This window comes from Pteropus alecto, unplaced genomic scaffold (assembly GCF_000325575.1).
Source record: "Pteropus alecto unplaced genomic scaffold, ASM32557v1 scaffold134, whole genome shotgun sequence".
Lineage (NCBI taxonomy): Eukaryota > Metazoa > Chordata > Mammalia > Chiroptera > Pteropodidae > Pteropus > Pteropus alecto.
Window position 1 is genome coordinate 12,434,506 of NW_006436283.1, and position 27,909 is coordinate 12,462,414.

The 27,909-nt window shown below is 43.1% G+C and overlaps 3 protein-coding genes across 7 annotated transcripts in view; 1 reads left to right on the top strand and 2 right to left on the bottom strand.

The window, feature by feature from the left end:
• Positions 1-25: 25 nt before the first annotated feature.
• PSMC5 (proteasome 26S subunit, ATPase 5) lies at positions 26-4,173 on the bottom strand. Of its 2 annotated transcripts, none has more exons than XM_015589555.2 (12): positions 3,776-3,885; positions 3,462-3,533; positions 2,440-2,509; positions 2,027-2,124; positions 1,803-1,859; positions 1,496-1,726; positions 1,118-1,244; positions 826-1,016; positions 627-725; positions 435-545; positions 256-342; positions 26-152 (listed from the first exon to the last, which is right to left on the bottom strand). In XM_015589555.2, the coding sequence occupies exons 1-12, from the start codon at positions 3,785-3,787 to the stop codon at positions 99-101; spliced, it is 1,209 nt and encodes a 402-aa protein (XP_015445041.1). In that variant the 5' UTR covers positions 3,788-3,885; the 3' UTR covers positions 26-98. The 2 variants fall into 2 exon arrangements, with proteins under 2 accessions (XP_015445041.1, NP_001279987.1); NM_001293058.1 differs by lacking the exon at positions 3,776-3,885 and adding an exon at positions 4,083-4,173 and having other exon boundaries at positions 40-152.
• A 61-nt stretch (positions 4,174-4,234) lies between these two features.
• On the top strand, positions 4,235-11,687 carry FTSJ3 (FtsJ RNA methyltransferase homolog 3). 2 transcript variants are annotated; one of them, XM_015589620.2, is made up of 21 exons: positions 4,235-4,344; positions 4,660-4,750; positions 4,911-5,016; positions 5,285-5,331; positions 5,443-5,522; positions 5,979-6,078; positions 6,170-6,364; positions 6,445-6,560; positions 6,675-6,779; positions 6,866-6,966; positions 7,196-7,276; positions 7,372-7,518; positions 7,663-7,798; positions 8,883-9,064; positions 9,218-9,332; positions 9,414-9,712; positions 9,983-10,068; positions 10,158-10,257; positions 10,369-10,552; positions 10,632-10,726; positions 10,806-11,687. In XM_015589620.2, exons 2-21 carry the CDS (start codon positions 4,684-4,686, stop codon positions 10,996-10,998), a joined length of 2,535 nt encoding a protein of 844 aa, XP_015445106.1. In that variant the 5' UTR covers positions 4,235-4,344; positions 4,660-4,683; the 3' UTR covers positions 10,999-11,687. The 2 variants fall into 2 exon arrangements, with proteins under 2 accessions (XP_015445106.1, XP_006912376.1); XM_006912314.3 differs by lacking the exon at positions 4,235-4,344 and adding an exon at positions 4,448-4,589.
• DDX42 (DEAD-box helicase 42) overlaps positions 11,554-27,909 on the bottom strand; it is a 22,115-nt gene continuing 5,759 nt past the window's right edge. For 2 of the 3 annotated variants that reach the window (XM_006912313.3, XM_025047034.1), the window contains 13 exons: positions 27,039-27,188; positions 23,905-24,009; positions 22,342-22,461; positions 21,318-21,494; positions 20,616-20,744; positions 19,914-20,013; positions 19,285-19,332; positions 18,677-18,774; positions 17,461-17,737; positions 16,484-16,710; positions 14,938-15,048; positions 13,718-13,819; positions 11,554-13,045 (listed from right to left, as the gene is read on the bottom strand). In XM_006912313.3, coding sequence (XP_006912375.1) covers positions 12,350-13,045; positions 13,718-13,819; positions 14,938-15,048; positions 16,484-16,710; positions 17,461-17,737; positions 18,677-18,774; positions 19,285-19,332; positions 19,914-20,013; positions 20,616-20,744; positions 21,318-21,494; positions 22,342-22,461; positions 23,905-24,009; positions 27,039-27,188 — 2,340 coding nt within the window. In that variant the 3' untranslated portion in view covers positions 11,554-12,349. Of the gene's footprint in view, positions 13,046-13,717; positions 13,820-14,937; positions 15,049-16,483; positions 16,711-17,460; positions 17,738-18,676; positions 18,775-19,284; positions 19,333-19,913; positions 20,014-20,615; positions 20,745-21,317; positions 21,495-22,341; positions 22,462-23,904; positions 24,037-27,038; positions 27,189-27,909 lie in introns of those variants that run through there. The other variant, XM_015589622.2, reaches the window with a different exon arrangement.

The following is a 27,909-nucleotide window of genomic DNA, read 5'->3' on the forward strand; positions in this document are numbered from 1 at the left end:
GGTCATTGAACAGTGCGGCCACTCATTAACAGACTGAAGTCCCAAAGGGCTTCTCCTGCAGAGCTTTATTTGAGGGATCCACATAAGAGAAATCCACCTTACTTCCACAGCTTCTTGATGGACATGTTTTTCTCACTATCCTTCTGCATGACCTGGAGAAAGAGAGCATTAAGTTATAAACTGGGTGAACGGAGGCCCTATCCCCTCTGTTCCAGAGCCACCATCAACAAAGGCAGAAAAGAGGGAGGCCTGTACCTTGGCTACTGCCATCTCAAAGTCCTCCTGGGTGACATGGACTCTCCGTTCCCGCAAGGCATACATGCCAGCTTCAGTGCATACACCCTGAGCAGGGAAAGGAAGACAAAGCCTGTTGGTGTGCCCTTGAATCCAGAGCTTCCTGCCTCTGCCTCCATTCCCTTGGGCACTCTGCTTACCTTCACTTCAGCCCCTGATGCTCCTGGCATGAGCTCAGCAATTTTTCTCAAGTTGATCCCCCGGGTCAGGTTCATTTTTCGAGAATGGATCTTCAAAATGTCCAGCCGAGCCTAGCAATGGAGGAGGAAAAACCTGAGCCCCAACACCTACCCCCACAGCCACAGCCACTCCCAGCACTGCCCATCACAAACCTCCTCATTAGGGGGTGGGAATTCAATTTTCCTGTCGATGCGCCCTGGGCGAAGCAAAGCTGAGTCTAGGATATCAATCCTATTAGTAGCCATGATAACCTGAGTGGAGAAAGGGCATGGTATCAGCTAAGCTCCTTCCTCAGGCCACATTTCACCTGGGGCCTTCCCTTGGCTCATCCTACAGCAGGCACCACCTTACCTTGATATTCTTGGTGGCCTCAAAGCCATCCAGCTGGTTGAGCAACTCCAGCATTGTGCGCTGCACTTCACTATCTCCTCCAGAACCCCCCTCCAGCCGTGAGGAACCAATGGAGTCGATTTCATCCATGAAGATGATAGATGGAGCATGTTCTCGTGCCATGACAAACAGCTCTCTCACCATTCTTGCCCCTGTGTTGAGGCCAAGCTGGCATTAAGGAGCTGAGGAACTCTCTACCCTCACCTGCACCCCCTCACTTCCACTTGGTTTTCGTGTTTATAGCAGCAGTTACCTTCCCCGATGAATTTCTGTACCAGTTCAGAGCCAGAGACACGAATAAAGGTACAGTCTGTGTGATGAGCCACAGCCCGGGCCAACAATGTCTTCCCAGTGCCTGGGGGTCCATACAGCAGCACTCCCTAGAGAACAACATCAGGACTCGGCAGAAAGCCAGCCCCACATTTCATTCAATGAACACTTACTGAGTGCTTGCTCTGACATATCCCATGCTAGACACTCAGGGATACAAAAAATGAACATTAAGGTCCCTTCTGGAGCTTACATCCCACCCGCCACAGTGCCTCTTCAGAGGGAGGGTCCGTACTCAGTCGCCTGGGGCAGGAAGCATACAGGAACAGCAGGGCCCTCCCACAGAAGCCCTGCTTCTCACCTTGGGCTGTGCAATGCCCAGCGCTTCAAAGAGCTCAGGATGCTTAACGGGTAGCTCGATGACTTCTTTGATCTCCTTGATCTGCTTGTCCAGTCCACCAATCATCTCATAAGTTGAATCTGGCACCTTCTCCACCATCATCAGCGACACCAGTGGGTCTACCTTATTGGGCAGGATCTTGTGCAGAGTGTAGCTATCATTTCTCAGAGCCACCCGGCAATTGGGTGTCACCTGGGTGATGGGAGAGTTTCAGGAATGTGGTGTAGTGAGCTGACCCCAACCTCCCACCTCAACCTGCTACACTCACATCGTTGATGTCAATGTTCTTGTCCACATCTACGACAAACTTGCCCTCAGGATGTACCTAAAGAAACAAGTGCTCATGACCTTCCCCGATAGCCACCAAATCACCAACCTCACCCAGGAAGATCCAAGAGTCCTTGAATAAGACGACGGAACAGTGTTCTTGCCAAGGCTACCCAGAAAGGTCTATGAACGCAGTAGGTGGTCCCTGGGTCATGCCGCCTTTACCTTAACCAACACTTTCTTCTTATCCATGGCCCGGACCACTTCCCCCACATAGGAGCCCTGTTCCTGCAGCAGCTGTAGCTCCTCCCGCAGTAGGCGAACTAGATGGAAAACAGACAGAGCGGTCACCCAGCTTCTTTGGTGTCTCTCCCCTACGTCTCAACTGAATATGCATGAACGAAGCAGCATTGTGAAATTCTGAAGGGAAGGCCACAAAAAGAAAGTCAAAAGTCATGTTTTCAAGAAGGCTGCGATGGGGTTGGGTGAGATGCACATGTGAACTATTTAATAATGCAGAGTATCACCTTGGACTGGGAGGAAAAAGCACCAATGTGAAAACTCAATTCAGGGAGATTTGAACAGTCAGACTTCTGACTGACTGCCTCCATGCAGCCTTCCCATTTTTCTCCCCTCACCTTTTGCATTAAGCTCATTCCTCTGTGCCTGCAGCCTCCGGAGATTTTGGCTCTTATCATTCACAATCAGCTATGGAGAACAAGAAACAAAGGGCAGGAAACAGGAGGAGGTTAAAATCCTGGCCAAGACCTTCAGAGGCTGGTATGAGCTGAGTGAGAGATGAGCACAGGGCATCCACATGTCGTTTTAGATTCTCCAATATGATTTTAAAGACCCTGGCCTGTCCTCTGGAGCCTAGAGCAGCCATCAAAAAATGCCACTTGTCTAACATTAGTCCAGGAATAACAAACCTCAATGGAGAAAAGTTGCAGCTGTCTTACATAGTTAATTTCTTACAGGGCGGCATATCAACATGTTACAGTAAGAAGATAACTAACTTTTGAGTCAGAAGCCTAATTTCTAGTCCCCCTGTTGCCAGTTAACAGCCAGGTAAAGCTAAGGAAAGGTCTAGTTGTGCTACCAAACTGCAAGTGGGCACAGCATCACCTACTTTGCCTCTTTTCAGGACTGTTGTGAGGAACAAATAAAATCACACATAGGTGCATTTCAAAAATGGTAAACCAAATATAATACCTACAAATATACCTAGAGATAAGATATTTCCCCTGTGGCTTTCCTCCATGCAATATGTGTTAGCTATTTTCCTTATGTCTATGGTCCCTGCCCCCGTCTTTAGGTTAGAGACCTGGGTCACCCAATTTCATTCAGTCTCATGGAATCGGCATTTGTCAGATTCTTCGATTCTGTCTTCCCTTACATTCTCACTCTGTTCCAAACCCTCTCTGATAAATCTCATCTCCTGAACCTGTATCGTTCCTTTTATTGGAAACCCTCTCAATCAGGCTTCTTGCAAAACGAATGGCCTTTGGCTACGGGTACCTTTTCTGTTTGACTTGAATATGTATAACAAACTATTCTTCCACTGCGCCCCCAGTGGAATTATATGGATTTGTAGAAATCTGCTCCATCAACCCTTCATCCCCCTTCTAGCTCCCTCTGGACTTCTGGAGTCCGTCCTCACCTGGAGTTCTTCAATCTTGGATAGATAATATTGGCGGAGTCCACTGCCTGCCTTCCCCTCTTCCAGCTCCATCTGAAGACACAGTGTAATTATTAAACAGGCTATAACCATTCAAGGGATAAAGCCACTACCAGCTTGGACCTTCCGGTTTTAAGACTGGGGTTCTACTCATCCCATTTCTTCAGAACCCTCCACTTCCACCAGGACTAAACTAAAAGCAGAATGTGGATGCTGACTACCTCCGAAGACTTTCAGGAGGATCAAGAGACGATACACGCGGGAGCGCTTTGTACCGAGTCTGGTGCTATACCTACCGAAAGTGTCATTACCACAGGCGGAGCCACTAAGGACGAGTGCCCTGTCTCCTGCGACTCGCAGACAGGCGCGTTCCCACTCCCATCACTCCGCTTCCACTGTGTCCTCTCCTGGCCCTGCCCTGACCTGTCGGGGCGGCGCTGACACAGCAGATCCGGTCCCAGGCAGGGCCCAACCTAGATTAGTTCACCCACCTCCAACACGCCTAACCCACCCGACCCTCTTGGTCAGGCCAGCGGCCCACCTCAGATCATGCCTGCTCCGCATCCAGCCCCAGTCCCCGCCCGGCCGCTGACGCCGCCGTACCTGCTCTGGTCCGTCAAGCGCCATTTTCCCTGCGCCGCGGGCTCCCGAGCCGGCTTGGCGCGCAGGCTCAGAAAGCAGAGGCGTGGAGCCCGAAGACCGGGGTAGAGAAGAGTTCCGGGTCAATGGGCGGGGTGTGCGGAGAGACGATAACAAATAACAGGGGCCATGATAGGAGGAGGCCTAAGTGAGGTCAGGAGCTTCGGAATGGGGCGACAAGGTCACAGAACTCCTAAATGTTGCTCTCTAGAAACTCGGTTTTAGTGTAAGTAATCTGCTCTCTTGGTCCCACCTTCCAACTTATAAGGTCCGCCAACAGAGAGTAGAGGAAATTGTGTTTTTTTTTTGAGGCCACACTCAAAATGGCGGCAAACTTAGAGCCGGGGACGCAAGCGACGCAAGCGGAAGCGGAAGTAGTTTGCTGCCTCCATGTGCTGCTCCAAAAGTGTTGAAAACGGCAATGGGTGGTGTTGAGTCGTGTTGGGAAAAGTGTAGAGTGTGATCACTACGGTAAGCGGGGAACGGAAAGCGGCATCTAGTGCTCGGGGAAGAGACGTTCCAATTTCTACTTTCTTCTCAGACTGAGTGACACTCTCGATCTACCATGGGCAAGAAGGGCAAAGTCGGGAAGAGCCGGCGAGACAAGTTCTATCACTTAGCGAAGGAGACAGGTGAGTCCAGGTTCAGGCCTCCCGCGAGGTAGCGAACGAGCGACCTTGTCGGATTCGTCTCCTTACCGAATACTGAGTTTCTTTTCCGCAGAAGGGTGAAGCCGCAGAAATCTCGCTGGGAGAGCACTCCGCGGACTTAAAATTTTGTCATCGCCCCCAGGTTATCGTTCCCGCTCTGCTTTCAAACTGATTCAGCTGAATCGCCGCTTTCAGTTCCTGCAGAAAGCCAGAGCCTTGCTGGACCTGTGTGCTGCGCCAGGGGGATGGTGCGTAACGACCGGCATCTGTCACTTTTGGTGGCCTCTTTTGGGGTTTTGGCCTTGGATGGCAGAGTTTCATTGGGAGAGGGAGGAATACAATAACACCAACCTTAATTTTTATACTCCCCAGCACATACGCTGCAGAGAAAAAGTTTGGAACATGTCCAGAGGACATGCATGCTCTGGCCACTGCACTTGGCAGGGCTCCAAACACCCGGAGGTGGGAGAGGAAGGGCCAGTCCTGGGTATTTTAATCTTTGTTTCTCTTTTATAGGCTGCAGGTGGCTGCCAAGTTTATGCCTGTATCCAGCCTTATTGTGGGTGAGTGACAGGTGGCTCTCTCAGGTTTTTTAGGGGTGGGGGTATGAGATATTGTGTTGTACATTTCTTTTCTTCCTGCTTGAGGCAGTATTCTAATCTGTTTTTTTCCAGGTGTGGACTTGGTTCCAATCAAACCTATTCCCAATGTGGTAACACTCCAGGAGGACATCACAACAGAACGCTGTAGGCAGGTGATAGGAATCTCTCTTTTTGTCACCTTTATTTCTTCCCTTTATATGCAGACATCCACTCCGTGCCACTTCCCACCCAAATCTTCTGGTAGCAAGATTTTTTCTGTTTACCATGCCTTGAGCAATGCCTGCATGATGGTTTGTAAGCCTGAGATATGCCTTCTGTCCACTCCAGCTTTTATTTGGTCAGGAATGAGGTGTTTGGAAGTTGAAAAAGTATAGAGATATTAGTGAAATCCTTTACAGTGGGTTTATAGTAGAATAAGCTCCAAGAAGAAGATGTACATGTTATTTTTATTTATCATCGTGTTCCCTCTGCTTGGCACAGTATTTGGCCCATGGTGGACACTCAGCAAATGACTGGGTAGACAAATGGCTGAATCAGGGATTCCACTTATAGCCATTCCTGTGTTTCTGTTGCCATAACCGCCCCCACCCCCCTCCGCTTCTCTGTAGGCCTTGAAGAAGGAGCTGAAGACCTGGAAAGTTGATGTTGTGCTCAACGATGGGGCCCCCAACGTTGGGGCTAGCTGGGTCCATGATGCTTACTCACAAGGTGCCAGGAGTCGGGGGCATGGAGATGAGGGGGAGATGGGCATGCCCTCTTAGGCTGCAGAGGTCCACAGCTAACTGTCTCTCTCTCACAGCCCATTTGACACTGATGGCTCTGCGTCTGGCTTGTGATTTTCTGGCCCGTGGAGGCTGCTTCATCACAAAGGTTTTCCGTTCCCGTGACTATCAGCCCCTACTATGGATCTTTCAGCAGCTGTTTCGCCATGTCCAGGCCACCAAGCCCCAAGCCTCTCGCCATGAGTCTGCAGAAATCTTTGTAGTCTGCCAGGGTATGCACCACTCCATTCTTTCTCTTGACTCAGTCTCCCAACCACCAAAGCACACTTTCTTATATGTGCTATCATCCTAGGGTTCCTGGCTCCTGACAAGGTTGACAATAAGTTTTTTGACCCCAAATTTGCCTTCAAGGAGGTCGAAGTCCAGGCCAAGACTGTTACTGAATTGGTGACTAAGAAGAAACCAAAGGTGTGTTTGGGGAACATGGCCACTCTCAAGTCCAAAAACTCTGGGGAGATTGGGCCTGGTGGGTCATACAGACACCCCAGAAGGGACTGCTCAACCTTTCTTTCCTTCTCTAAGGCTGAAGGCTATGCCGAGGGCGACCTCACTCTCTATCACCGCACCTCAGTCACTGACTTCCTCCGAGCTGCCAACCCTGTTGACTTCCTCTCCAAAGCCAGTGAAGTGAGTTCCTACACTTGAGAGGTATAAGGGAGCCCCAGAAACGTGGTGTGAAAACTTTAACTGTTTCCTTTTCCTCTTCCCAACAGATCTCGTTAGATGATGAAGAGTTGGCACAGCATCCAGCTACCACTGAGGATATACGAATGAGCTGTCAGGATATCAAAGTGCTGGGGCGCAAGGAGCTTAGGTATGCAGTAGGGGTGGGTGTAGGTGCCAGGAGCCCCAAAAGCAGAGAAAGGCATCTGAAGGCCATGACTTTGTATTTCTGGTAACAGGATGTTGCTAAAGTAGAGATTTGGGGTGGGGACCTGAGCCCTAGGCTTTATGTGACTCGAACGTGAAATTTGGGGGGTGGGCCTAAAACAGAGGAGGTAGGGACAAAGAGGGAGAGAGTGTCAATCGTATTTCTGTGGCAGGTCTCTACTGAACTGGAGAACAAAGCTTCGGCGACATGTGGCCAAGAAGCTAAAGGAGCAAGCAAAGGCACTGGATATCAGGTGAGGGGGAACTAAATAAAGCAGGGTAGGTGTCGACTGGGTGCTAGGGGAAAGGGCCTGGGAAAATGACCAAACTCCTCGGACTGTTCTGTCAGCCTCAGCTCGGGAGAGGAAGAGGAAGAAGGTGAGGAGGAGTCGACAGCTGGGACCATGAGGCAGCCCTCTGAGGAGGAGGAAGAGGAAGAACAACTGAATCGGACCCTGGCAGAGATGAAGGCCCAGGAGGTGGCAGAATTAAAGAGGTGAGGGGGCCTGGGGAGGAAGTTGGTGACCCTCCACCCCCCGCAGAGTTGTTAGCATGCGGAGGTGGGAGAAGAGAATGAAGGCGTGGATGGGGATCTTCAGAGCTGGGCAGGTTTTTCAAATTCCTTAAATCGACTCCTCAGAAAGAAAAAGAAGCTGCTGCGTGAGCAGAGAAAGCAGCGGGAGCGTGTGGAGCTAAAGATGGATCTTCCTGGAGTTTCTATCGCAGATGAAGGGGAGACTGGCATGTTCTCCCTGCGCACCATCCGAGGTCACCAGGTGAGGCAGGGCTGGCACAGACTGCGAAGATGGGAGGATCTGTTTGGGCATTTGGAAGGGGAGTGGGGATCGGATCTTTTTTTCTTAATGTGCTGCATGATCATGGTACATGGTTTCTGTCTTTACTCAAAAGTATGTACGTGACTCAGTGAGGGGAGACTGGGGAAAAATGAGAGCCTTGTGTCTCAAAGGCCAGGAAGGAACAGACACCTAACATAACGAAATTAGAAAAACTCACGAGTGTGATACAAATTTATCCTTATAGAACTAGGTTATTGCGTGTATGCACACACACGATCTATGATACAAAAGAAAAGAACTGAGAGGCATTCTGCAAGAAGCAAGGTTATAGTAGATGCAGTCAAGGTACCTGGGTTACCAGCGCGAGTGATGGAAGGTTTCCCTTAGGGGAACATCGTTCTTCAGTGAGACCAAGTTAGCACCTTGGTGCCTGTGGCTACTGAATGGTGCTTTCTGCTGAGTACTGGAGACTCTGCTCTTCCTAATAAAAGCAGTGCCACAAGCAAAAGCAGCTTTCGTGGCTTTCGTGTGGGAATGGAAACCAGGTCATCTGCTGTACGGGAGAGGCAGTAGAGCGTAGTGGTCCTGGAGCAGACTACCACTTGTCTGTTCTTTGCCACAGTTCCCACATCTGTAAAAGAGAATAATAGAACCTACCTACCAGAGTTTGGGAATAAGAAAAGAGGTATGTTACCTGGGTACCTTAATTCAATGGAAACAAAATGTAGATTGTATTATTTCCAGAAGGTGATAAGGTGCCTTCTGAGAGCAACTTTTTAAAGAAAAACCAGTTTTAGAACATTTTAAGATTTGATTCTGTATAGGCTGTGGGGTACTTTTCCATAAACCTATTTCTGCTACAAGATAGCTGCATGGGACAGATCAGTGACCTTGTCTGGAATGGGAAGTTTTAAACAGCCCTACCCATCAATTCTCTGTCTGTTAAGCATATATGCCACAGCCTATGTCCTGATGTTGCTGAGGACAAACTAAGATAATGGACACAGGAAAAAAGCAGTATGTCCCTTTTGAGTACCCTTGATCTGTTTCTGTCAAACTTTAGTTGTTAAAGGAGGTAACACAAGGGGACATGAGTGCTGCAGACACGTTTCTGTCCGATCTGCCAAGAGATGACATCTATGTATCGGATACTGAGGATGATGATGACGCATCTCTGGACAGTGACCTAGATCCAGAGGAGCTGGCAGGAGTCAGAGGACCTCAGAGTCTAAAGGACCAAAGGCGGTAAGCTGGGGGTTGCCGTGTGCAGGAGGGAACGCCGACCCCCTCAACTTGAGTCCTGAAGCAGAGCTGGTGGCAGGTACTGCCAGAGGGAGTGGGGTGTTGAGCAAGTTCGCCTGGGCACTGACCCTCCACCCACTTTCCTTGGGCCTACAGGGTACGATTTGTAGACGATAAAAAAGAGGAGGAGGAAGAGGAGAATCCACTGCTAGTACCTCTGGAGGAAAAGGCGGTCCTGCAGGAAGAACAAGCCAACCTGTGGTTCTCAAAGGTAAGAGGCGGCTGGGGGCCCAGACAGGGAATTGGCATTCGCAGGAAGAAAGGTGGCTGAAGATTCCAATCCCCATGACAGGACAGCTTCAGTGGGATTGAAGATGATGCTGATGAGGCCCTGGAGATCAGTCAGGCCCAGCTGTTGAACGAGACCCGTCGGAAGGGGCAGCCTCAACCGCCTCAACCACCACCACCACCACCACCACCACCACCACCAGCTTCCAGTTTGAAGACTGAGAGAAAACCTCCCCGGTGCCAGGATGAGGCCCCTAAAGAGGCAGAGACTCCATCGGGGACAGAGGCTGCCACTGGCCCTGGGGTGGAAGAAAGAGATGACAGCTCAGACAGTGACAGCAGCAGCAGCGAGGATGAAGAGAGGTGAGTGGTTGCAGCTGATGGGAGAAGGGATGAAGCAGCAGCAGAAGTTCTAACCATTTCTCTAAGTTTTGGAAAATTTCAACCTTGGCTGTAAATAAAGAGCTTTAAAAATACTGATGATTCTGATTTAAGTGGTTTTCAGGTAGCAGGATTTTCAGAAGCTTCCCAAGCAGTTTTAAGTAAGAACCAAGGTTGAGGAGAGGCAGGAGCGGGTCTGAGTGGGGTGGGGAACGGTGGGGCATTCACGCACCGTCCTCCCCTCTTCCGCAGTCGGGAACCACGCCACCGTAAGAAGAGAAGCCGTGGGCTTAAGTCAGATGATGATGGGTTTGAAATAGTGCCTATCGAGGACCCGGGTGAGTGGGTCTGCACTCAGCGGAATGGGAGGAGACAACGGAAGTTTCAGTGTGGGATCAAGCTTGGACTTTTTTCCTTCCTTCTCTAGTGAAACATCGGATACTGGACCCTGAAGGCCTTGCTTTAGGTGCTATTATCGCCTCTTCCAAAAAGGCCAAGCGAGACCTCATAGACAACTCCTTCAGCCGGTAAGGGGGCCAGAAAATCCTGAGAAGTGGCCTAGGGTGGGGTGGGTAAGTGGTGGTTTCTTCTCTAGAAAGCCTGGAGTAGTCATTAGGGCTGGTGTCCTCTCTGCCTAGGTATACATTTAATGAGGATGAGGGGGAGCTTCCAGACTGGTTTGTGCAGGAGGAAAAGCAGCACAGGATACGGCAATTGCCTATTGACAAGAAGGAGGTGGAGCATTACCGGAAACGCTGGCGGGAAATCAACGCGCGGCCCATCAAGAAAGTGGCTGAGGCTAAAGCCAGAAAGAAACGGAGGGTAAGTAGTGGGGCTGCCTGAGATGAGAGGTGGGTGGGACAGAGGTGGGGAAGTCAGCCTGACCGAGGTCCCCATACAGATGCTGAAGAAGCTGGAGCAAACCAAAAAGAAGGCAGAAGCTGTGGTGAACACGGTGGACATCTCAGAACGAGAGAAAGTGGCACAACTTCGAAGGTAATGGGGGCAGGTCACCCACAAAGGTACATGGTTAAAGAGTGGCAGAAAGCTTCTAACCTGTTTCTTCCATTTACAGTCTCTACAGAAAGGCTGGGCTGGGCAAGGAGAAACGCCAAGTCACCTATGTTGTAGCCAAAAAAGGTGTGGGCCGCAAAGTGCGCCGGCCAGCTGGAGTCAGAGGTCACTTCAAGGTGGTAGACTCAAGGATGAAGAAGGACCAAAGAGCGCAGCAACGAAAGGAGCAGAAGAAAAAAAGCAGGCGGAAGTGAGCAGAGCCACCGGGGCCTCTGAGCAGGCGGCGAATGGACAATCTGGCCTCCATGGTACCAGCCCTACCCTTACTTGCATTGCAGTCACTTGAGAAGACAGTGAGGTGGGGACCTAGAGCGCTCATGGTGGTCCCTAGCGGTGAGGAGATCCTTTGCCTGAAGGTCTCCTGTCAAAGCACTGCTGCAATGTCGTGTCAGTGCTGTAACACCCCCAACCCTTCCATGAAGAATGAGGGGTACTAGATGAAAGGTTATACCTTTTTAAATCATGAGGGGAGGTTCAGTGTTGAGGTGGCATTCATTTTAGTCTGTTCCTGGGTAAAAAGGCCTCTAGTCTTCCATCTTCTTTTGAATAAAACCATGGTGACAGATGTCCTTTCTAACAGTTCAGTTCCCATTAAGTGGTAACTCCTGTGCTACACTGTTCTAAGTTATATTTAACGTATACTGACTCATGAAGTAGAAATGACAAACAATCCATAGGTCCCAGTAGTAAAACATTTACTAGAGCAAGCAGAAAGGAATGAACATCTTAAAGAAACCGTCACAAAGTCACAAAATTCAAAGTATGTATATTTCTTTTATAAACAAGATCGAACAAAAATCATCAAAATCATTTCAGCAAAAGATTTTTCTACCATTGTGCCAAGTTAAAAAAAAAAATACAATAAAATAGACAGTTAAAAGCTGTTGTTGGGTTTTTGTTTTTTTAAATTTAGCAACACTTCAGACCTAGAGCGACCGTTTTTAGGATCATCTTTCCCCCTTCAATAGTAGCGACTCTGGGTAAAGCAGGCTGCCTTTTCCTGTCTCAGCTGGGGAACCTGAGCTTCGACTCCCATTTAGAACCAGATACTTTCCTTTCCTGCAAAAGTCTGGAAGTACCAAAGTACTTCGCAAATATCCCTAACTTCTCAAAGGATCAGGTTTGCAGAAGCCAACTCCTAAAAGGGACTGCCTGGCCACATAGCTAAGACAAAGAATATTACTTATGTTTATAAGGTGACATTTTGGTAAAAAATATACACTACATATGATACAAACCGAGAGTGAGTTTTGTACCCCATAAGGCCCTTTCTTCCAAGGTATCCTCATCTGACCCTCATAACTCACCCAGAGCCAAAAGCAGCTTCCCAGCTCTCACTGCTTCCAAGGACTAAAGCAGCTTCCTAAGCAAGCATCTGAAAAATGACCCAGATGAAGGGGTAATGTCTCCAAGCTCCAGCTATCCACTAAGGGCAGGGGGCCCTTATACCTTGGGCCCCAACCCAGCCCTGAGACACCTAGTTACCAAAAACCTTTCTAAAAATAAAATTAAAGACAATTGATTTCACACTTCAGCACATACCATCTAACTGTCCCATCGACTTTTCTTGCGCTTGGGAGGCTCAGGGACAGCAAAACCATCAGCTGTCTTATCTGTCTTGCTGTCCATTTTGTCCATCTTGCTGCTGTCCACCTTGGGGTCCATCCTGCTCTCACGGTTACAACCTTCTTTCCTGCTTTCACCATTCCGACCATCATTTGCACCTCGGCTCTCCCCATGTCGGCCTCCACCTCCATGTCTGTTCTCCCCATGACGATGGCCATCAGCATGACGGCTGCTGCTTTCTGGGTAGCGGTATCCCTCTCCATGGCGACCACCATCTCCGTGACGTGGGCTATCGCCATGCCGACTGCCACTGCCACTCTCTCCATGACTATGACGGCTGCCACCCCGGTTCTCAGTGTATCTCTCTCTCTTCCCATTGCCACCCCCAGTCCCTTCTCGGCTGTTATTTCCTGAAGCTGTGTTGTTGACCCCCTGAGCTCCAGCAGTAGGGTAGGTCACTGGGGCACTGCTGAGGTTCCCAGTGTTGCCAAAGCCTGGGATGCCCTTGGTGGCACTGGCAATGGGGCTGTCAGGACTGTTATGGCCCTGCTGGGATGAATTAGTTGGAACAGAATTCAAGCTTCCTGCACTTGTCCATCCACTTGCTCCAGCAGCAGAACTTCCAGACTTCTGGTTGCTTAAACTGGCGGCAACAAAGTGACTCTTGTACTGTGACTGAAAAAGAGACAACCGGAATAGTAAGACAGCAAGTTCAAGAAACCTGACTATATAAGCCTGGCAATGATAAAGTAAGTATACAAAAACTTGAGTATTCACACACAAGATAACATCCATGCTATTGTGGCACTGTGACTTTAGCATCCTGATGGCCCCACAATCCTGTGTTTTCTGTGCTCTTCTATTAATGAAAAATAAATCTTGGGACCTAACTGAAACATCAGTCTGGAGATGGATAAAATGTGTACATTAAGGTCAGCTAGCTAACTGGAGGGGCAAGTGTAGAAAAAAGATGGGTTCAGAGTTCACAAGATATAGAATCAAACTTCTCTTTTCTAAAAAATGGCAATTAATCAGATTACAACAGCCTTGGAGATGGGTAACACTAGGCTGTGGAGGATGGGAGGGAACACCAACCATGCTTAGTACAAGAGTCTCGGGCTCTGGCTGTGACTGAAGTAGATGACAGGCAACAGGGGTTTCTCCAGCCTCTACACCTTCATCTGTAGGTAAGCTACAGGTAAGTGTATATTCAAAACTGAAAGCAGTGAGAAGACCCTAATCCAGCATCAAGCCTACAAACCCAGCTACCATCTCGAGACTAGGTCCCCTCATCTCTGCCCAAGAGTCACTGCTGAAAGCTCTTTTAGCTAAATGCTTATCTCAGACCTGAAAAGCCGCTTTCATTGCTGTCAGCCGATCTCCCATGGCTCCCGTGGAGGGCTTGTAGGCCTCGTAGTTGCTCATTACATTGTTGTTGTTTCCTCGGTCCTAAAAAATAAACACCCATGAAGACAGAAGAAAAGGGAAGCCCACCAGCATAGACTGGGCCTCAATATACTGAAAATGAGTGAGAATCGCAATGTGAACAGGATATTTTTTTTAAGTTACGTCTTGTGAGAAAAGCTACAGCAACGAAGAATCATTTAAAAATGCTTATGCTTTTCAACCCAGTAATTAACCCTAATAATCAGAAATGAGGTTAGATTATGCTCAAAACTGATTATGTGGTATTATTTACACATACAAACATAAACATGTTTACATAATTATATTGATGAAAAAACCACAAGGCGGTATAACACATGTGTGACTGCTCAGGCTTTGGAATCTAGACCCTTAAGAGTCTGAACCTCAGCTTCAACACTTATCAGTGTGCAACCCTGGGTGCCTCAGCTTTATGATCTATACTTACTCTCACTGGGTGGTTGTGAAGATAGTTACTGCGATTGCTTGGGCACATATTAAATGCTCAACATTAGCTATCACTATCATCTGCGCCATCTACATCATTATCATAATGTGGGAACAGATTATTTATCAGAGACACCAAGTTAACTGTAATGCTCCAGAAATGCAGACTGGCAGCCTTCTTCCTTGGTTTAGGCATCCAAGTGACAGGAAACAGGCAGTTAAAAAAAGCCAGTCAAGAAAAGCTAGCTCTCATCCCCTCTCTGATGCAATTTCCCAGAGAGTGCAGGAATCATTACTGAGTTTAGTTACAAGATAAAGCTAGTTTGCAGACTGACCCTGTGGCAATGTCTTCCTAGCAGTAGGCACTAGGCCGCTGCTGGAGGGCTTGTAAAAATAGACGGTTGGGCCCCACCTCCAGAGTTTCTGATTCACTAGGTCTAGGGTAGGGTACCAGTTTGCATTTGCTGCTAATCCAGAAACAATCTGAGAACCACTGCTAATATAGACTGACTTCCTGAGCACCTAGTCAGCCAAGTACATGTAGGTGCTTCTTTGTATTGACTCAAGCCAGCAGATTAAACAAAAGCTCCCTTCTGACAGAGTTCAGAACTCAGGAAGGTTGTCTCAGAGAATAGTCCTAGCATCACCCAAGACTCAGGACCGACTCTAAGGGCACTACTGTAGTATGGACTCACCGTGTTCTCAGAGCCTAGGCCAGGCCGCTCCCTATAGCCTAGGCCTCCTCCACCAATGTTCAGCTTTTTGCCTTTCCCTCCTTTGAAGCGGGATTTCCGAAACCAGGCATTCTGCAATGAACACGATTCAAGGTTAAACTAGGGGATGGAGAGGCATCCAGAGGAAGGGAATAAGACCAATGAGCTAAGTGGGAGAGAAGAACTTTTTGCTTCATCTTTAGCCAATATACTTATGGCAAAATAGGAACTATTCACAGGAAACACAGATGCGCTTCTTTTTAGTAGTTTAATCTATCAATTTGTCATCAGACTTAGATTGTTATCTAAGGCTTCCTTTACTGCTCTTTCCAGGGCCTCCAGAAAGGGAAGTGATTAGTTACCCTGGATACTTCTTAAGAGGAAAATGAATTCATCTTCTATGTTTCAAACACACTATACATACCACAGGAAATAAAAAATTTGGAGCTTTTACAATATTAGTAGGTTCAGAAAGAAAGGAAAAAAGCTACATAAAGTGAGATTTATTAGAATCGACTCTAGGGGCAGAGGCCCAGGACTGGTAGCCACGTAACTGGAAATTTTATTTACCAAAGAGCCTAAAAGTTTTCACTGAACTTGATCACTGCCAAAAACTACTGATCAGATTTATTCACATTCTCCTCTGAATGCAGACATCTCTGAGGGAGCTTAGAGCTTTATCTGACAATCCCATGTTACAGTCAAAGTAAAGGTCTTGAGAGGCAGGACAGGCCTGGCAAAGGTGCTGATTAGGAAAGCTGATCATAGCCTGAGAGCACAGGAAGCCTGAGGCACAAAAAGAGATGTAGGAGAATGCCAGGGCCAAAATGTATCTTGTTCAAAATTTTAGTTTAGGGTTGTCTCTCTATACCCAGGAAAGGGAAGGAAACATTATTCTACTCTCTCGGGCAGTGCAGGTCCTTCACGCCCAGGACCTGAAGCACAGGCACCACCACACTACAACGGCATTATGGGTTTGAAAAACATCTAGGTTCCTAAGTATCTACTATCAGAATGTGCATCCTGAACCCATATGTAATTTGAGGACTGCACATAATAACACGACTCAGGATTTAATTTGGTAGAATGCCTCACTCCGTTTTGGATTAGTAATCAGTGTGGTAAAAAGCCTGAGATCTAAGCCTATACACCATTTTTTTTGAGACATCACACATTTTTAGCTCTGTCAAAGAGAAGACTGTTTGCAGAGACAGCCAATAATAATAGTAGCCATCTTTGAGATTATATTTACTAAAAAGTGTGCTATGGGGCAAGCAGGTAGAAATTTCAGAGGAACAGATTTTAGCACAGATAGTAATAGTTTTTTGATGCAGATGCTTCTGAAAGGAGAGAATAAAAAGACAGACCAGATAATTTTAATGTCCTACAATACCAATCTGTACCTTGTAAGCACTATCCTCCCCTGACCTTTTTCTTGACATGTTCCTGTTACCTGCCTCAGGTTTGTTGAAATTTTTTCACCTAGTTTTATAGCTCAGAGCAATGCGAAGTGTGCCCAGCCCCTTACCTGCATTGCCAGATCCAGGAGTTCCTTGGAAACATGCTGATTGGCTCCTTCCAAATTCCGGACAAGGTCACCAGCAAAATTGCTGTCCTTGGGAGTCAACAAGGTATAGGCAACGCCCTTCTCACCCGCTCGTCCTGTGCGGCCAATCCTATGAGTATGCGTATCAATGTCTCGTGCCACGTCATAGTTAATGACAGTCTTAATCGAAGGAATGTCCAGACCACGAGCTGATTTAAAAAACAACCAAATTTGTTTATTCTTCATTAGGAGTCCAAAGCAACCAAAAATGCTAAATCTCTAAAAACATTTCTCTTAGCTAGGCAAAGTGCATGGTTTGGTGAGCTGAGATACAGGCATACAAATTATTTTTCTAGAACAAATGCTTCTATTGTAGATTCTATAAAGCTGGGCCATCGACTGTAAGGGACATATATCTTTTGCCATCAATAACCTGCCACGGACTCTCTCTTGCACCAGGACTATATGTTAAAAAATATATACATATATTAAAAACCAGCATCAAAAGTGCTTTGAAGCTGAGAAATTAACTTCTGGAAGAAAATACGTTTTTTAATGGTAGTTATTAAAACTCAGAACAAAGCCAAAAAATCATACGTCAAAAAATCTTCTGATCTTGAGTGAAGTATGCCCAAATAAATAATGTAAAATATCTACTATATTCAGACACACGACACGGGGAACAGCCTATAATATAATTGCCTCAACATTTTTTCCCCCACAAGTTATCTTCCAATTGCAGAGTATTCTTTTTTTCGGAAAGAAACACTGAGTGAAAAATGGTACCCAGAGCTCCAATTGTGATCACTGCACTCTGAATTCCTGCTCCACAGGGCATGGACAGCCAAGCCAGCACAGCACCTTCGATCAGCCTGCTCAGATATTATAGGTCTTATACAGCAAGACAGAGCACCCTTACACATAAGAATCTAAGGTTGTTAGTGAAATTCATACTCTACCTGCAACATCTGTGGCCACCAGGACTGGGATATCCTTTTTCTTAAAGTCTGAAATGACTTTGTTTCTTTCACTCTGATCCATGTCTCCATGAAGCAGCCCAAGATTATGACCTTCCTGCTTAAGGTTGTTGGCCAGCTCCTCAGCATTGGCCTTTTTAGTAACAAACAAGAGGACACTCCCTGAAGAGGTAAACTCTACCAGACGCCGGGTAAGCCAATTCCATTTACTAGGCCCAGAATGGAGAATCTCCACAATCTGTGTCACATCTTCATTTGCCTGATAAGGAAGAAATGAAACAGGATTGTGACCCTTGTGCCACAGGGCACCTGAACAAGGACCAAACATATTTTCTACCTGTACCTAGAAGAACCTTGAACAACCCCTCTTCTCCTTGGGCCTGCCTTCGGCAAGTCAAGTGCAGTTCAAAACTAATATCCCTTTCTCAAATCACTTAGGTCTCCCCATCACCTCTGATGTGTACATATACCAACTAATTTGTAAGCCCCGATACTTGGCAATACTTTTCTATATGCCTATTGAGATTATCCCTAATAAATCAAGCTCCCTTTTCTGTCTCTCCTACTCACTGTTCCTAGTACAATTCATACATGCACACAGAAGGTACCCACTCAAAAATGAAAATCGGACAATGTCAAAACACTAACTGCACAGAACTTTCTTTAATAATCATGGCAAGCAACTTACGGAATTCTCAAAGCAGACTTAACTGAATTCCAAATCACAGTTCAGAGAAATTTTCCATATAGGGCATATGTACAGGTAAGAGAAAAACTCTTCACTCATTTCTACCATGGCTTTCAAGTCACCCCCACTCCATGCTGTGCAGGCCTCCTCCCACAACCATTTAAAATGTCAGTTCCATCCTAACTGACTGGTAGTTTTCTAGGTAAAGCTTGCTTTTTTTTTTTCTTTCATCAAAAGGTTAAAAAAATTTTTTTTATTACAAAAAAATTTTAAATATCCAAAAAAGTAAAATTAACACAATCAACTCCCATGTACCCATTACCCAGTTTCAACAATCACCAACAGTTTACCAATATTTTTCATCTACCTACCATTGTTTTTTAAAGCAAACCTGAAACATGCTGCCTCATCCATAAGTATGTTAATAACATTTTTTTTTCTCTCGGTAATGAGAAATTAATTCCATGTCTCCATAATATGAGAAATAACCCATTGGGGACCCAGGCTTACCTCTCCGATATCTCCCTGCACCACTCTAATTGGGTCGATCAGGATGTCTCTGGCCAGTTTTTCAATCTTTTTCCTAAAAGTTGCACTGAATAAAAGAGCTAAAAGGTAAAGTAAATTCTGTTAAAGAGACAGTATGAGTTCTTTTTTGAATACCATTAAGCTTCTTGACATTCAAAATATTTAGTTTTTTAAACTAAACCTACCTGAAGTTTAAATTTAGTTAGAAAATTGATTCACTAAGGAAAAAAAAGATTTGCTCTTATTCTATTTTTATACATTACCAGTTAGGACAGGGGTTGTCAGCAAGGTTCAGAAAAAAGGCTCTTTAAATCAGCAGATCTGCACTGTGCACTACCCACCAGTAAAACTATAAATTGGGACAAGTCACTTAATTCTCAGCCTTTGTTTTATCATCTATAAAAATGAGTGACTTCTATCTAACGACCTATGATGGCTAATTACTTGACCTGTGCAGTTCAAGTAATTATCTCATTCTTTACGGTTCTTATCAGTACACACACACGGTCATTTTTGCTGCCATAACTGAGTGTGAAATAAGTGTTTATTCTGAGGACAAATGTAGCTTAACAAAACTGTTTCATACATACTCTGTCTGTCAGGACGGACATGACTGGCTATGGATCGCACCTGGTACTCTGGAAGAAGTAGAACAGTAAAATTAGTATTATATAACTCTACTACAGTTTGAGATGCCTGAAAAAGTCATTTTAGTAAAAATCTTCATAAGAGAGGTTATAAGAATTTAATAAACTTTTTAACTTCTAGACCTAACATTCAGAATGAAACTCTCCACCTAGCTGGGCTAGGCCCAGTGGTATTCCAATCAATAAAGACAGCTAGAATTTTCACACAGCCTGGTAAGTCAAGGACAGGAAAGCAAAGGACCTGGAATGACATGACATCTACCTACCTAATAACACAGACCTTATCCTCCACAAATCAAAGACATATAAATAAAAATAAAGCATAGAGAAAACATTCCCCTTATATACAAAGGCACTTTCAAATGCCCTCAATCCAAATAAATCTAATATACTTTTCCCTGAGAGAACTCCTAAAAGTAGTTCATTAGTTATATCCCTACAGTCTAACCCTATGCAAGAGTATAATTTTAAGCTTCTCTCATGCAGCAAAAGAAAAGGGTAAGTCTAGAAAGACATGGAAAAAACGAATATCATGAGGATGGGGAAAAAAGAAACCAGTATTTAAAGCATACCGAATCCCATGTCAAACATTCGATCTGCTTCGTCAAACACAAGATAAGAGACTCTTTGAAGATTGGTAGCTTTCTTCTTCACATGATCGATCAGTCGACCCTATGAGATTCAGAAAATGAATAAGTATGATGGAAAGCATTTATAACAACTTTCTAGAGTTGTGCTCCTGGCAAAAGTGCTAATACTCCAATCTTAGACTCTAATAAACACTGGTCTGACAGCCTCTAATTCTATGTACAGAGCCCAAAAGAACAGAAAATTTGAAAACAGTTAGATTCTTCCTTTACATTGTGATTTAAATTGTGGGGAAAAAGCCAGAACTATTTTTGTGAGGCATTCTGAAATGACCTAATTTAAAGCCTTATTGATGGGTTTTAATGTTTAAACTATACTCTTCTAGGAAGCTGACCATATTCTTTCTGAATCTTGAGGCTCTCAGTGACTACAGATCCATTTTCTAGGAGAGCATAAGAAAAACCATTTGAAATAGAGGGGAATTTGTAGCTATAAATATGTATGACAGAGAATCTTACTGGACTATTTTATAGTCAACTAATCAAAATTAAACCAAAGCCACAGGCTGTCATTCATCAGAGTACTTCAAGCCATGCTTTACCACAGTTTAGGGGGAATTCCCTCCAATAACTAACCATTTTTTCCATACCAAGAGAGGGTGAGAAGTCATTTAAAGATATACTTACTGGGGTACATACAACAATCTCTGCCCCTTCCTGAAGGGCCTTGGCCTGCTCCCACATGCTCCCTCCGCCATACACAGCCACTGACCGAAGATTATATGCTTTCCCAAACCGCTTACATTCTGCATGGATCTACAAAGTTGTTGACATAATGACATATTAACAAACTGCGACTAACAAATATCTGTCACAACTCAGAATGCAATGTCATAGAAAATCAAAAGCTAGAAAATACTTTAAAATCATAATTTTATTCATAAAATAAATGAATCAAATGCCATTATCATAAGTCAACAGGCTATCTAAAACCTTGTCCTGGTTATTCATTTTTTTTCACTTCTCTTCCTGACCTTGTCATTGCCTTTCTACCAAGTAAAAAGAATTAACCCAGGAGGAAAATACTGGGAGCTTATAATGCAATCAATTCCCACAGCATTTTTTTCTCTTAAAGCAGTAGTTTAGAGAAAAATGTGCATTTGGTTATATAGAAAATATGCAATACATAACATTTTCCAAGTTTTCAGGTAATACAACATGAATGTTCTTATACCACTGAACTGTACACTTCAAATGGTTAAAAGGAAATTTTATGAGTATTTCACCATAATTTAAAAAATACATTTTTCCTGGTAGTTTTACCCACTTGACTGGTTAGTCCCTTGCTGGTTCACATATGAAAGGCGGCATTCTACATAAAGCACATACCTGTTGGCAAAGCTCCCTAGTGGGACACACAATCACTGCAATTGGTCCATCACCTGGTTCCAATTCCTTCTGGTCCATTATATGAATCAACATGGGCCAGATAAAGGCTGCAGTTTTTCCACTGCCTGTCTTGGCAATACCAATCATGTCTCTACCACTTAATGCAACAGGCACACCCTAGAGAAAAAATAAAATATATCTACTCTCAACTTTCCATTTTACAGATGTTCTTAAAGAAGGATATCCTGGGGAAAAGTAAATGACTATTAATGATATTCATTTCCACTGGAACAAAAACATATCCTGGGCTATGCATACTGACTATGGAATAACCAGAAACACCTGGCATTCTCATTAGCTTCTTGATTTTTAAGAAATATTCTTTTTATGTTGATTAGTCACCATTTATAAAATATAAATGACTCCATTTTTGTTAAAATACAGAAATAAAAATTTATAATGAAGCAGGTTGCTAAAATTTTAAAAATCTTATCCCCTTGAGAAGGTATAGACTATCCTATCCATATACAGAAAATTCTCATTTCTGTTTAGGAATGAATAAATCCTACATATAAATAGGAAACAGAAGCTATTATTTTGTTATAAATGAGAATTTTCATGTCACGGACAAAGGAATCCTAATCAGTGCCAAATCTGTTCACCTGCAAATCTTTTTTATTAAGTTTAGGCCCAATGAACTATTTTCTACAGATTGTATTTTCAAGACATTTATCAGATATAAAACATTTCCCAGCCCCTTTAGCAACTTTTCAGAGTGGTAAATAATTCACTTTTGCTCTTTAATTTTTAAAAGTTTCAAAAACACTCCTGAATTTCATGCATATCCTTTCCCTCCTTGACTAAGGCAAAGTTGAAGACTAAGCCATAGAGGGAATACCTGGATTCCTTCTATCCATGTCAATACAGCTCTGCACTATCCACAGTTTTACTGCTTTGACTTTTTTGTAAAATTAATATAGTCCTTGAATATCATTCAATTTCATTTCTTTCATGTTTTACTTACCTGGCACTGTATTGGAGTGGGCTGTGTGTACTCGGATTTCCGAATCTGGTGCATAAGCTGTTCATCAAACCCAAAATGAGCAAAACTACTTCCTGGTCTAGGAGGTGCGGCACCAGAGACCTGGAGATAAAGACAACTCCCAGGAATGATTTGTACTTCAAAATCAATAGCACTGGAAGTTCAACAATATTTACCTGTATTTAGCATTTAGCCTCAGTACAAAGTGAAAATATAAGTCTGTAGCCAAAAGCTTACCCTGTTGCAAAAGGCAAAATAACAGACCTAAAACCTTACATAAAAACTTCATGAAAAATATAGAAAGAAAAAAATCCATGATAAATATTCCTGAGATAATTGTCCTAAAATGATTAAGCACCTAGACATGTCTTTAACCAAAATTAATTTTCTCATAAGAATTTTAAAAAAAGACTATTCAATGAACTGGAAAAAGTCATTAGGGTTCTTTTCCACCATTATGCATAACTATTAACCAGATGATAGAACACATATAATTTATTCTTGAAATAAAATGCAGTGTAAATAAGTTCTAAGACATGTCTATACCTACTGGTCACAAAGATATTATCTACCATCCCCATTTTTAGTCACGCCTAAAGAGTTAAGGTCCTACTTAGTGATGGTCCAGCCATGGTCAAGCATTGTTTGAACTGTACCCAAGTGAAGGATGAGGCTTATAAGCGCCATGTGTGACTCCAACAGCGGTAACCTTTCAGTGCTTCTCCAGTGATGCTGTTATTTCCTATCAGGATTTCATTTAAAAGGTTTTTTTATTGGAGGAGGGGTTCTTGGAAAACAGACAGGTATACACACACACACACACACACTCTCTCTCCTCTCAGAAAACAAGTTCAAACACCACACAGCAACTGGTAAGGCACAGGCCAGAAAGCTGTCCACACCAGAGTAGATATCACCGCATTATCTGTGTGAATTTCACTTACCTAACATCTAGCAGCACCCTAAACAATATTGCCAACGTGTAACCCAAAACTTTTTGGTGGACAATTTAAAATATTACTGTGAAATTAGTGCATGTATGTTTTTCAAGGTGTAATTTCTTATTTTTTTTAAAAAAGTATGCTGTATATAATTTGAGAAGTGTATATTAATTTTGAAATATTGACTCTACATATTATTCACGTTACGGTCTGTTCCCGAAGATGGGGACTCCGACCCTTCATCTCTAGCCCACCTAACAGTTCTTTTTCTTAGCACACTGTACTGACCACATAAATACTCACTGATTAATTTTAAGATGACAACTTAACACTTCCAACACAACATACAGAGTTGACTAAACACACAGAGCATTCATGTGTCCCCTATGAAAGAAAAAAACAATCCTATCCTGCAACAGCTGGAAGACTAATACAATAAAAACAAGACACATGAGCCTAAGGGACAGTATTACTGCTCTATCAAAGAGAGTTCAGAGACCATGCAAAAAGAAATTTAAGGTTATTTTAGTTAGGTTAAGCAATAATACTAAGCCTGGACTAATCAACATTAATATAAAAATATCTGGCTTAATGGTTGACTTACCCGAAGATTAAGCTTATGCCGGAGATCTATTAACTGCTGTGGGGTGAGGCTGGTTATCTCTTCGTGCTCATTGTAAAAATTTTTTTCAAATGGTGGATAGTCAATCTGCAGGTCCAATTATTCAAAGTTAGTCTAGAATTCAAGAGTCAATCCTGTGAGTTTGATTTTAATGCAAAATAACCTTTTACAAATATTATACATGTAAAGCCATAACCAGCTAGAGAACAAAGGAATTCACTTATTCATGACACATCCCAAAAGTACAGCCAGTTCCTTTTCCTAATCCCATTTTCAATATAAACGCCAACCTACTTTCAAAAGACACTTAAGGATACCTCAGATTTGAACAACTTTGATGCAGACTGAAGAATCTCTAAAATGCCCAAGGCCTCAGATTTTAAAGAAGTTATTCTAAAGATAGCCTGCTCTATAACATTTAGATATGTTTTGGAATAGGTTGTTCATCTAGCTCTAGATATTCAAAATATTTCTAATATTCTCTCTGAGAGCTCTGCCTTTAGAAGGCGTTCTACTCTTTTTAAAAACAGAACTGTTACATAACTTAAAAAATGTGCGATCAACTATTTCCAATTTCAAAGACGGAAGAAGTCATTTCTGCTACTCTTTTCATAGCTTACTGTACTAAGAATATAAAACATAAGCAAATCACCACATATGAATTTGGCTAAATGATTTTTTTCGACATGGGACGTCTATAATAAACTTACTTTTTAAGGAGAATTTAAGCCTTTGCTAGGTGGTCAAAAATTTAATAGCTCTGGACATAGCCTAAAGTTAATTAACTTTCTATGGCACTATCAGCAAAAAGTAATAAAGTTTTAAGCTTGCCTTTAGCATTAATAAGCAGGACCTTTGTTATGTTCTCCACAATGCTGCACTAGGCTGTAACAGGATTTTCTTTAGTTCTTTTCTCTGTATCGGGATGCATGCTCCACGAGGAGCATTTTTGTCTTTGTTCACAAGTTTTACATACAAATATCTAAATTTTTGTATTAAAAAAATGTGAAGAAAACTACTTATAGGCAGAAGAGATATCTGTCCCTTACTCCTGGTATCTTCTGGCACACTGCCAATTACCACTAGGACAACTGTGGGATATCCCAGAATGACAAAGTCTGAGCACTTAGGTATCTCAAACACTTTTTTAGATTACTTCAAGTACTCGTGTATTGTTCCTTATCGGACTTTCACTCTTTATCACAGATATGTCCTCCTAGATCAGTTTCACTTATTTAGTTCCATGTGCCACAAGTAAAATACAAAGGCGCATGTGGTAGCATCTGTGCAAAAGGAAACATTTACAAACTGAATATAACTCATACTCTAGTCCAGACCATGAACTGTCAAACGTTTTAGTCTCAAACTTTAGTGACCTTTATACTTAACAAAAACATGAGCTTTCATTTATGTGGGTTATATCTGTTGATATTTACTGTACTAAAATTAAAACAGAAAATATTCTAAAATTCATTTAAAAATAACAATAAATCCATTACACTTTAACATAAGTACTGTAATAAAATTTTATAATGTTGTTTTACATTTTTACAAATCTCTTTAATGTCTAACATAAAGAAAAGGGTTCCTACTGCACTGCTGTGATATATTGCTTTGATTGAAGCCCATGAAGAAAATCTGGCTTCAGAAAAATATGTGGTTGGAAAAGGGAAGAGTGTATATATTAAAAGCCTTTTCAGATTCTTATGGATTTTTATTCTTCTTGATACTATGCTAAAACTTGACAAGCAGTCACTTCTTAAAGGTTATTTTCATTGTGTGATCTGAAACCATATAATGAACTTTTCACATTCCGTTACATTATACCCATGGGTTTATCAAGCACTTTGAATGGAACATTTACTGATGCATGCATGATTCTGTAACATCAAGCATTGGTCATTTGAAAGTTCTGGTTCACTAAGGTAGTATACAGATAATTCAAATGATGAAATTTCATTATGTAATATTTTTAAAAAATCAGTTTACCACCATCAATTTCATCACAACAGTTTAAGTATTAGAAAGCTGGCAGGCTCACTATAATAAATATAAGTTTCCCAAATTCTAATTTTTGTTTGAAAGCTTAAATTTCTACTCTTGGCAATTAATACTTTTAATTGTTTTCCTTAAAAGTATCACTCTCTTTCTCAAGTGAAAATGACGTTCCATGAAAAAAGCAGCTAGTTCAACTCACAACTCAAATACCTAAGTGCTTAATTTGTACTTCCCATTTTGTTACACAGAATAAAAAGACAAGTAACCTAAGAGTCGAGATTTAATAAATAATAATTTTTACTGTTTCATTAGCCTATTCCTAAGTGAAGGTGGTTTTGTTGTTTTTTTTTTAACAGCAATGGTCTGGCAGGGAGGAATATAATGACTACTAGAATGGTTGATACCACTACCTTGATTCATGCTAAGGTGTCAACAGTTTTACCTACCACTGCTTTTAGCCATTGATACAAATGTTGATGCAGTAAAAAAACAGGCAAATCTTAGCATCATTATGAAAACTCTTTTGACTTTGTAGAATCCCTGAAAAGATCCTTCCAGGAGTCCTTGGACCACACCTTGAGAACCACTGCTCTAGATCTGGCATCACTAGGGTATGCAAGATCTTGTCTGATAGTTAACCTGGATGAAACACTGATTTATTTTCAAGTGGGTATACTGATATCCTCATTTCCATTTCCTGATTTAAGGAATCTGTAATTCCTGGTTCCCTTTTGAAGGAACAGTCTCTCATCTGCCCCAGATCTGAGATAAACAGTAAAGATTTACAGTGATTAAAAAACAAATGCTGGCCTGAGAGCCCATTTTGAAAGGAAGATGGTAAGTGATGGTCTAGAAAACAAATAAGCACAATTACCTAAAATCAAATGTGAGCAAGTGATTCAACTATACCTTGAACAACAATATAGGCTCTAAAGCCTCAAATACTCAGTCACTTTCTGACTCAACCATTTAGCAGAGCTGACAGGATCCCAAAGAATATTCTCATGACATGAGTATAAATCAAGAGCATACAGATATTGAGACAACCTAACTATTAAAGCTCAAGAAAACTTTTATCAGCTTAAAAAAAGAATCAAATTCAGCAAGAAACACCGTACCTCTGAATGATCAATGGGGGGAAGAGGATCAATGATTTTTTTGGAAGGTGCAATCGGATTTCCATCACTATCGTATTCTAAATTATCTTCTTCCTCCTCTTGAACCACACCAGCAGTTGGGTTCTCTGCCATGTACCGAAAGTAAGCTTCCTGCAGGAAAGCACAAGAATATAATCATATCCAAGTACAACTGAGAACATTTCTGCTCCTGTAATTAGTGCACAGTGTACCAGATGATTACAGTTTAAATACCTACCAAGTAAGGCAAGACTTTTACTAGCAATGATTCCTTTAACAACAGCAGTATTCAGAGGGACAATCCGAAGAAATGAGCGAGATAGTACTACAAAATAATTTAACTTGTTTAACAGAAGACTTACAAATCCGTCTGTTCCACAGCCTTCCTGGGGCAGGGTGTCTACCTACCCTGCCCAGAGCTGTGGAACACATGCTGTGGCTTTACCAATCCAAGTTTGGAAGTTGACACTGAATAGAAGGGTCACAAACCTGGAAGGGGCTACTGCTCATTCTGGTTCCCTTCTCACCATCCCACAACTGAACAATGGGAAAAAAATACTAAAGGACAGTCATTAACGTTCCATCTTGAAATGTAAGAATCACAAACAGAACCCTTAGAAAGAGGTAGAGATTAGATATTGCTAGAGGCCATCAGCAGATCCCACACTATCCTACTTCTTGATTTGTCAGAATAAACATATCGATTAAAAAATCAAGCTGAATAATAAAGCTCCTATTTATTTTTGATGTCATAGTTGATCAAAAGTTCCATCTTCAACATGGAGGAAAGCCATGTGAATCTTTATATTACCAACTGGCCACACATGTAGAAAAGGAGCAAGTCAAATGACAT

What these genes read in the sequence shown, in the direction of transcription:
- PSMC5 (NM_001293058.1), bottom strand. Translation starts at nt 4,106, where the DNA reads ATGGCGCTTGACGGACCAGAGCAG. An exon ending in AGAAGAAAGTGTTGGTTAAG is followed by an intron (nt 1,860 to 2,026) that starts GTAAAGGCGGCA and finishes TTGTTTCTTTAG; the next exon opens with GTACATCCTGAGGGCAAGTT. An exon ending in TTGAGATGGCAGTAGCCAAG is followed by an intron (nt 153 to 255) that starts GTACAGGCCTCC and finishes CTCTTTCTCCAG; the next exon opens with GTCATGCAGAAGGATAGTGA.
- FTSJ3 (XM_015589620.2), top strand. Translation starts at nt 4,684, where the DNA reads ATGGGCAAGAAGGGCAAAGTCGGGAAGAGCCGGCGAGACAAGTTCTAT. An exon ending in TCACTTAGCGAAGGAGACAG is followed by an intron (nt 4,751 to 4,910) that starts GTGAGTCCAGGT and finishes CATCGCCCCCAG; the next exon opens with GTTATCGTTCCCGCTCTGCT. An exon ending in TGTATCCAGCCTTATTGTGG is followed by an intron (nt 5,332 to 5,442) that starts GTGAGTGACAGG and finishes GTTTTTTTCCAG; the next exon opens with GTGTGGACTTGGTTCCAATC.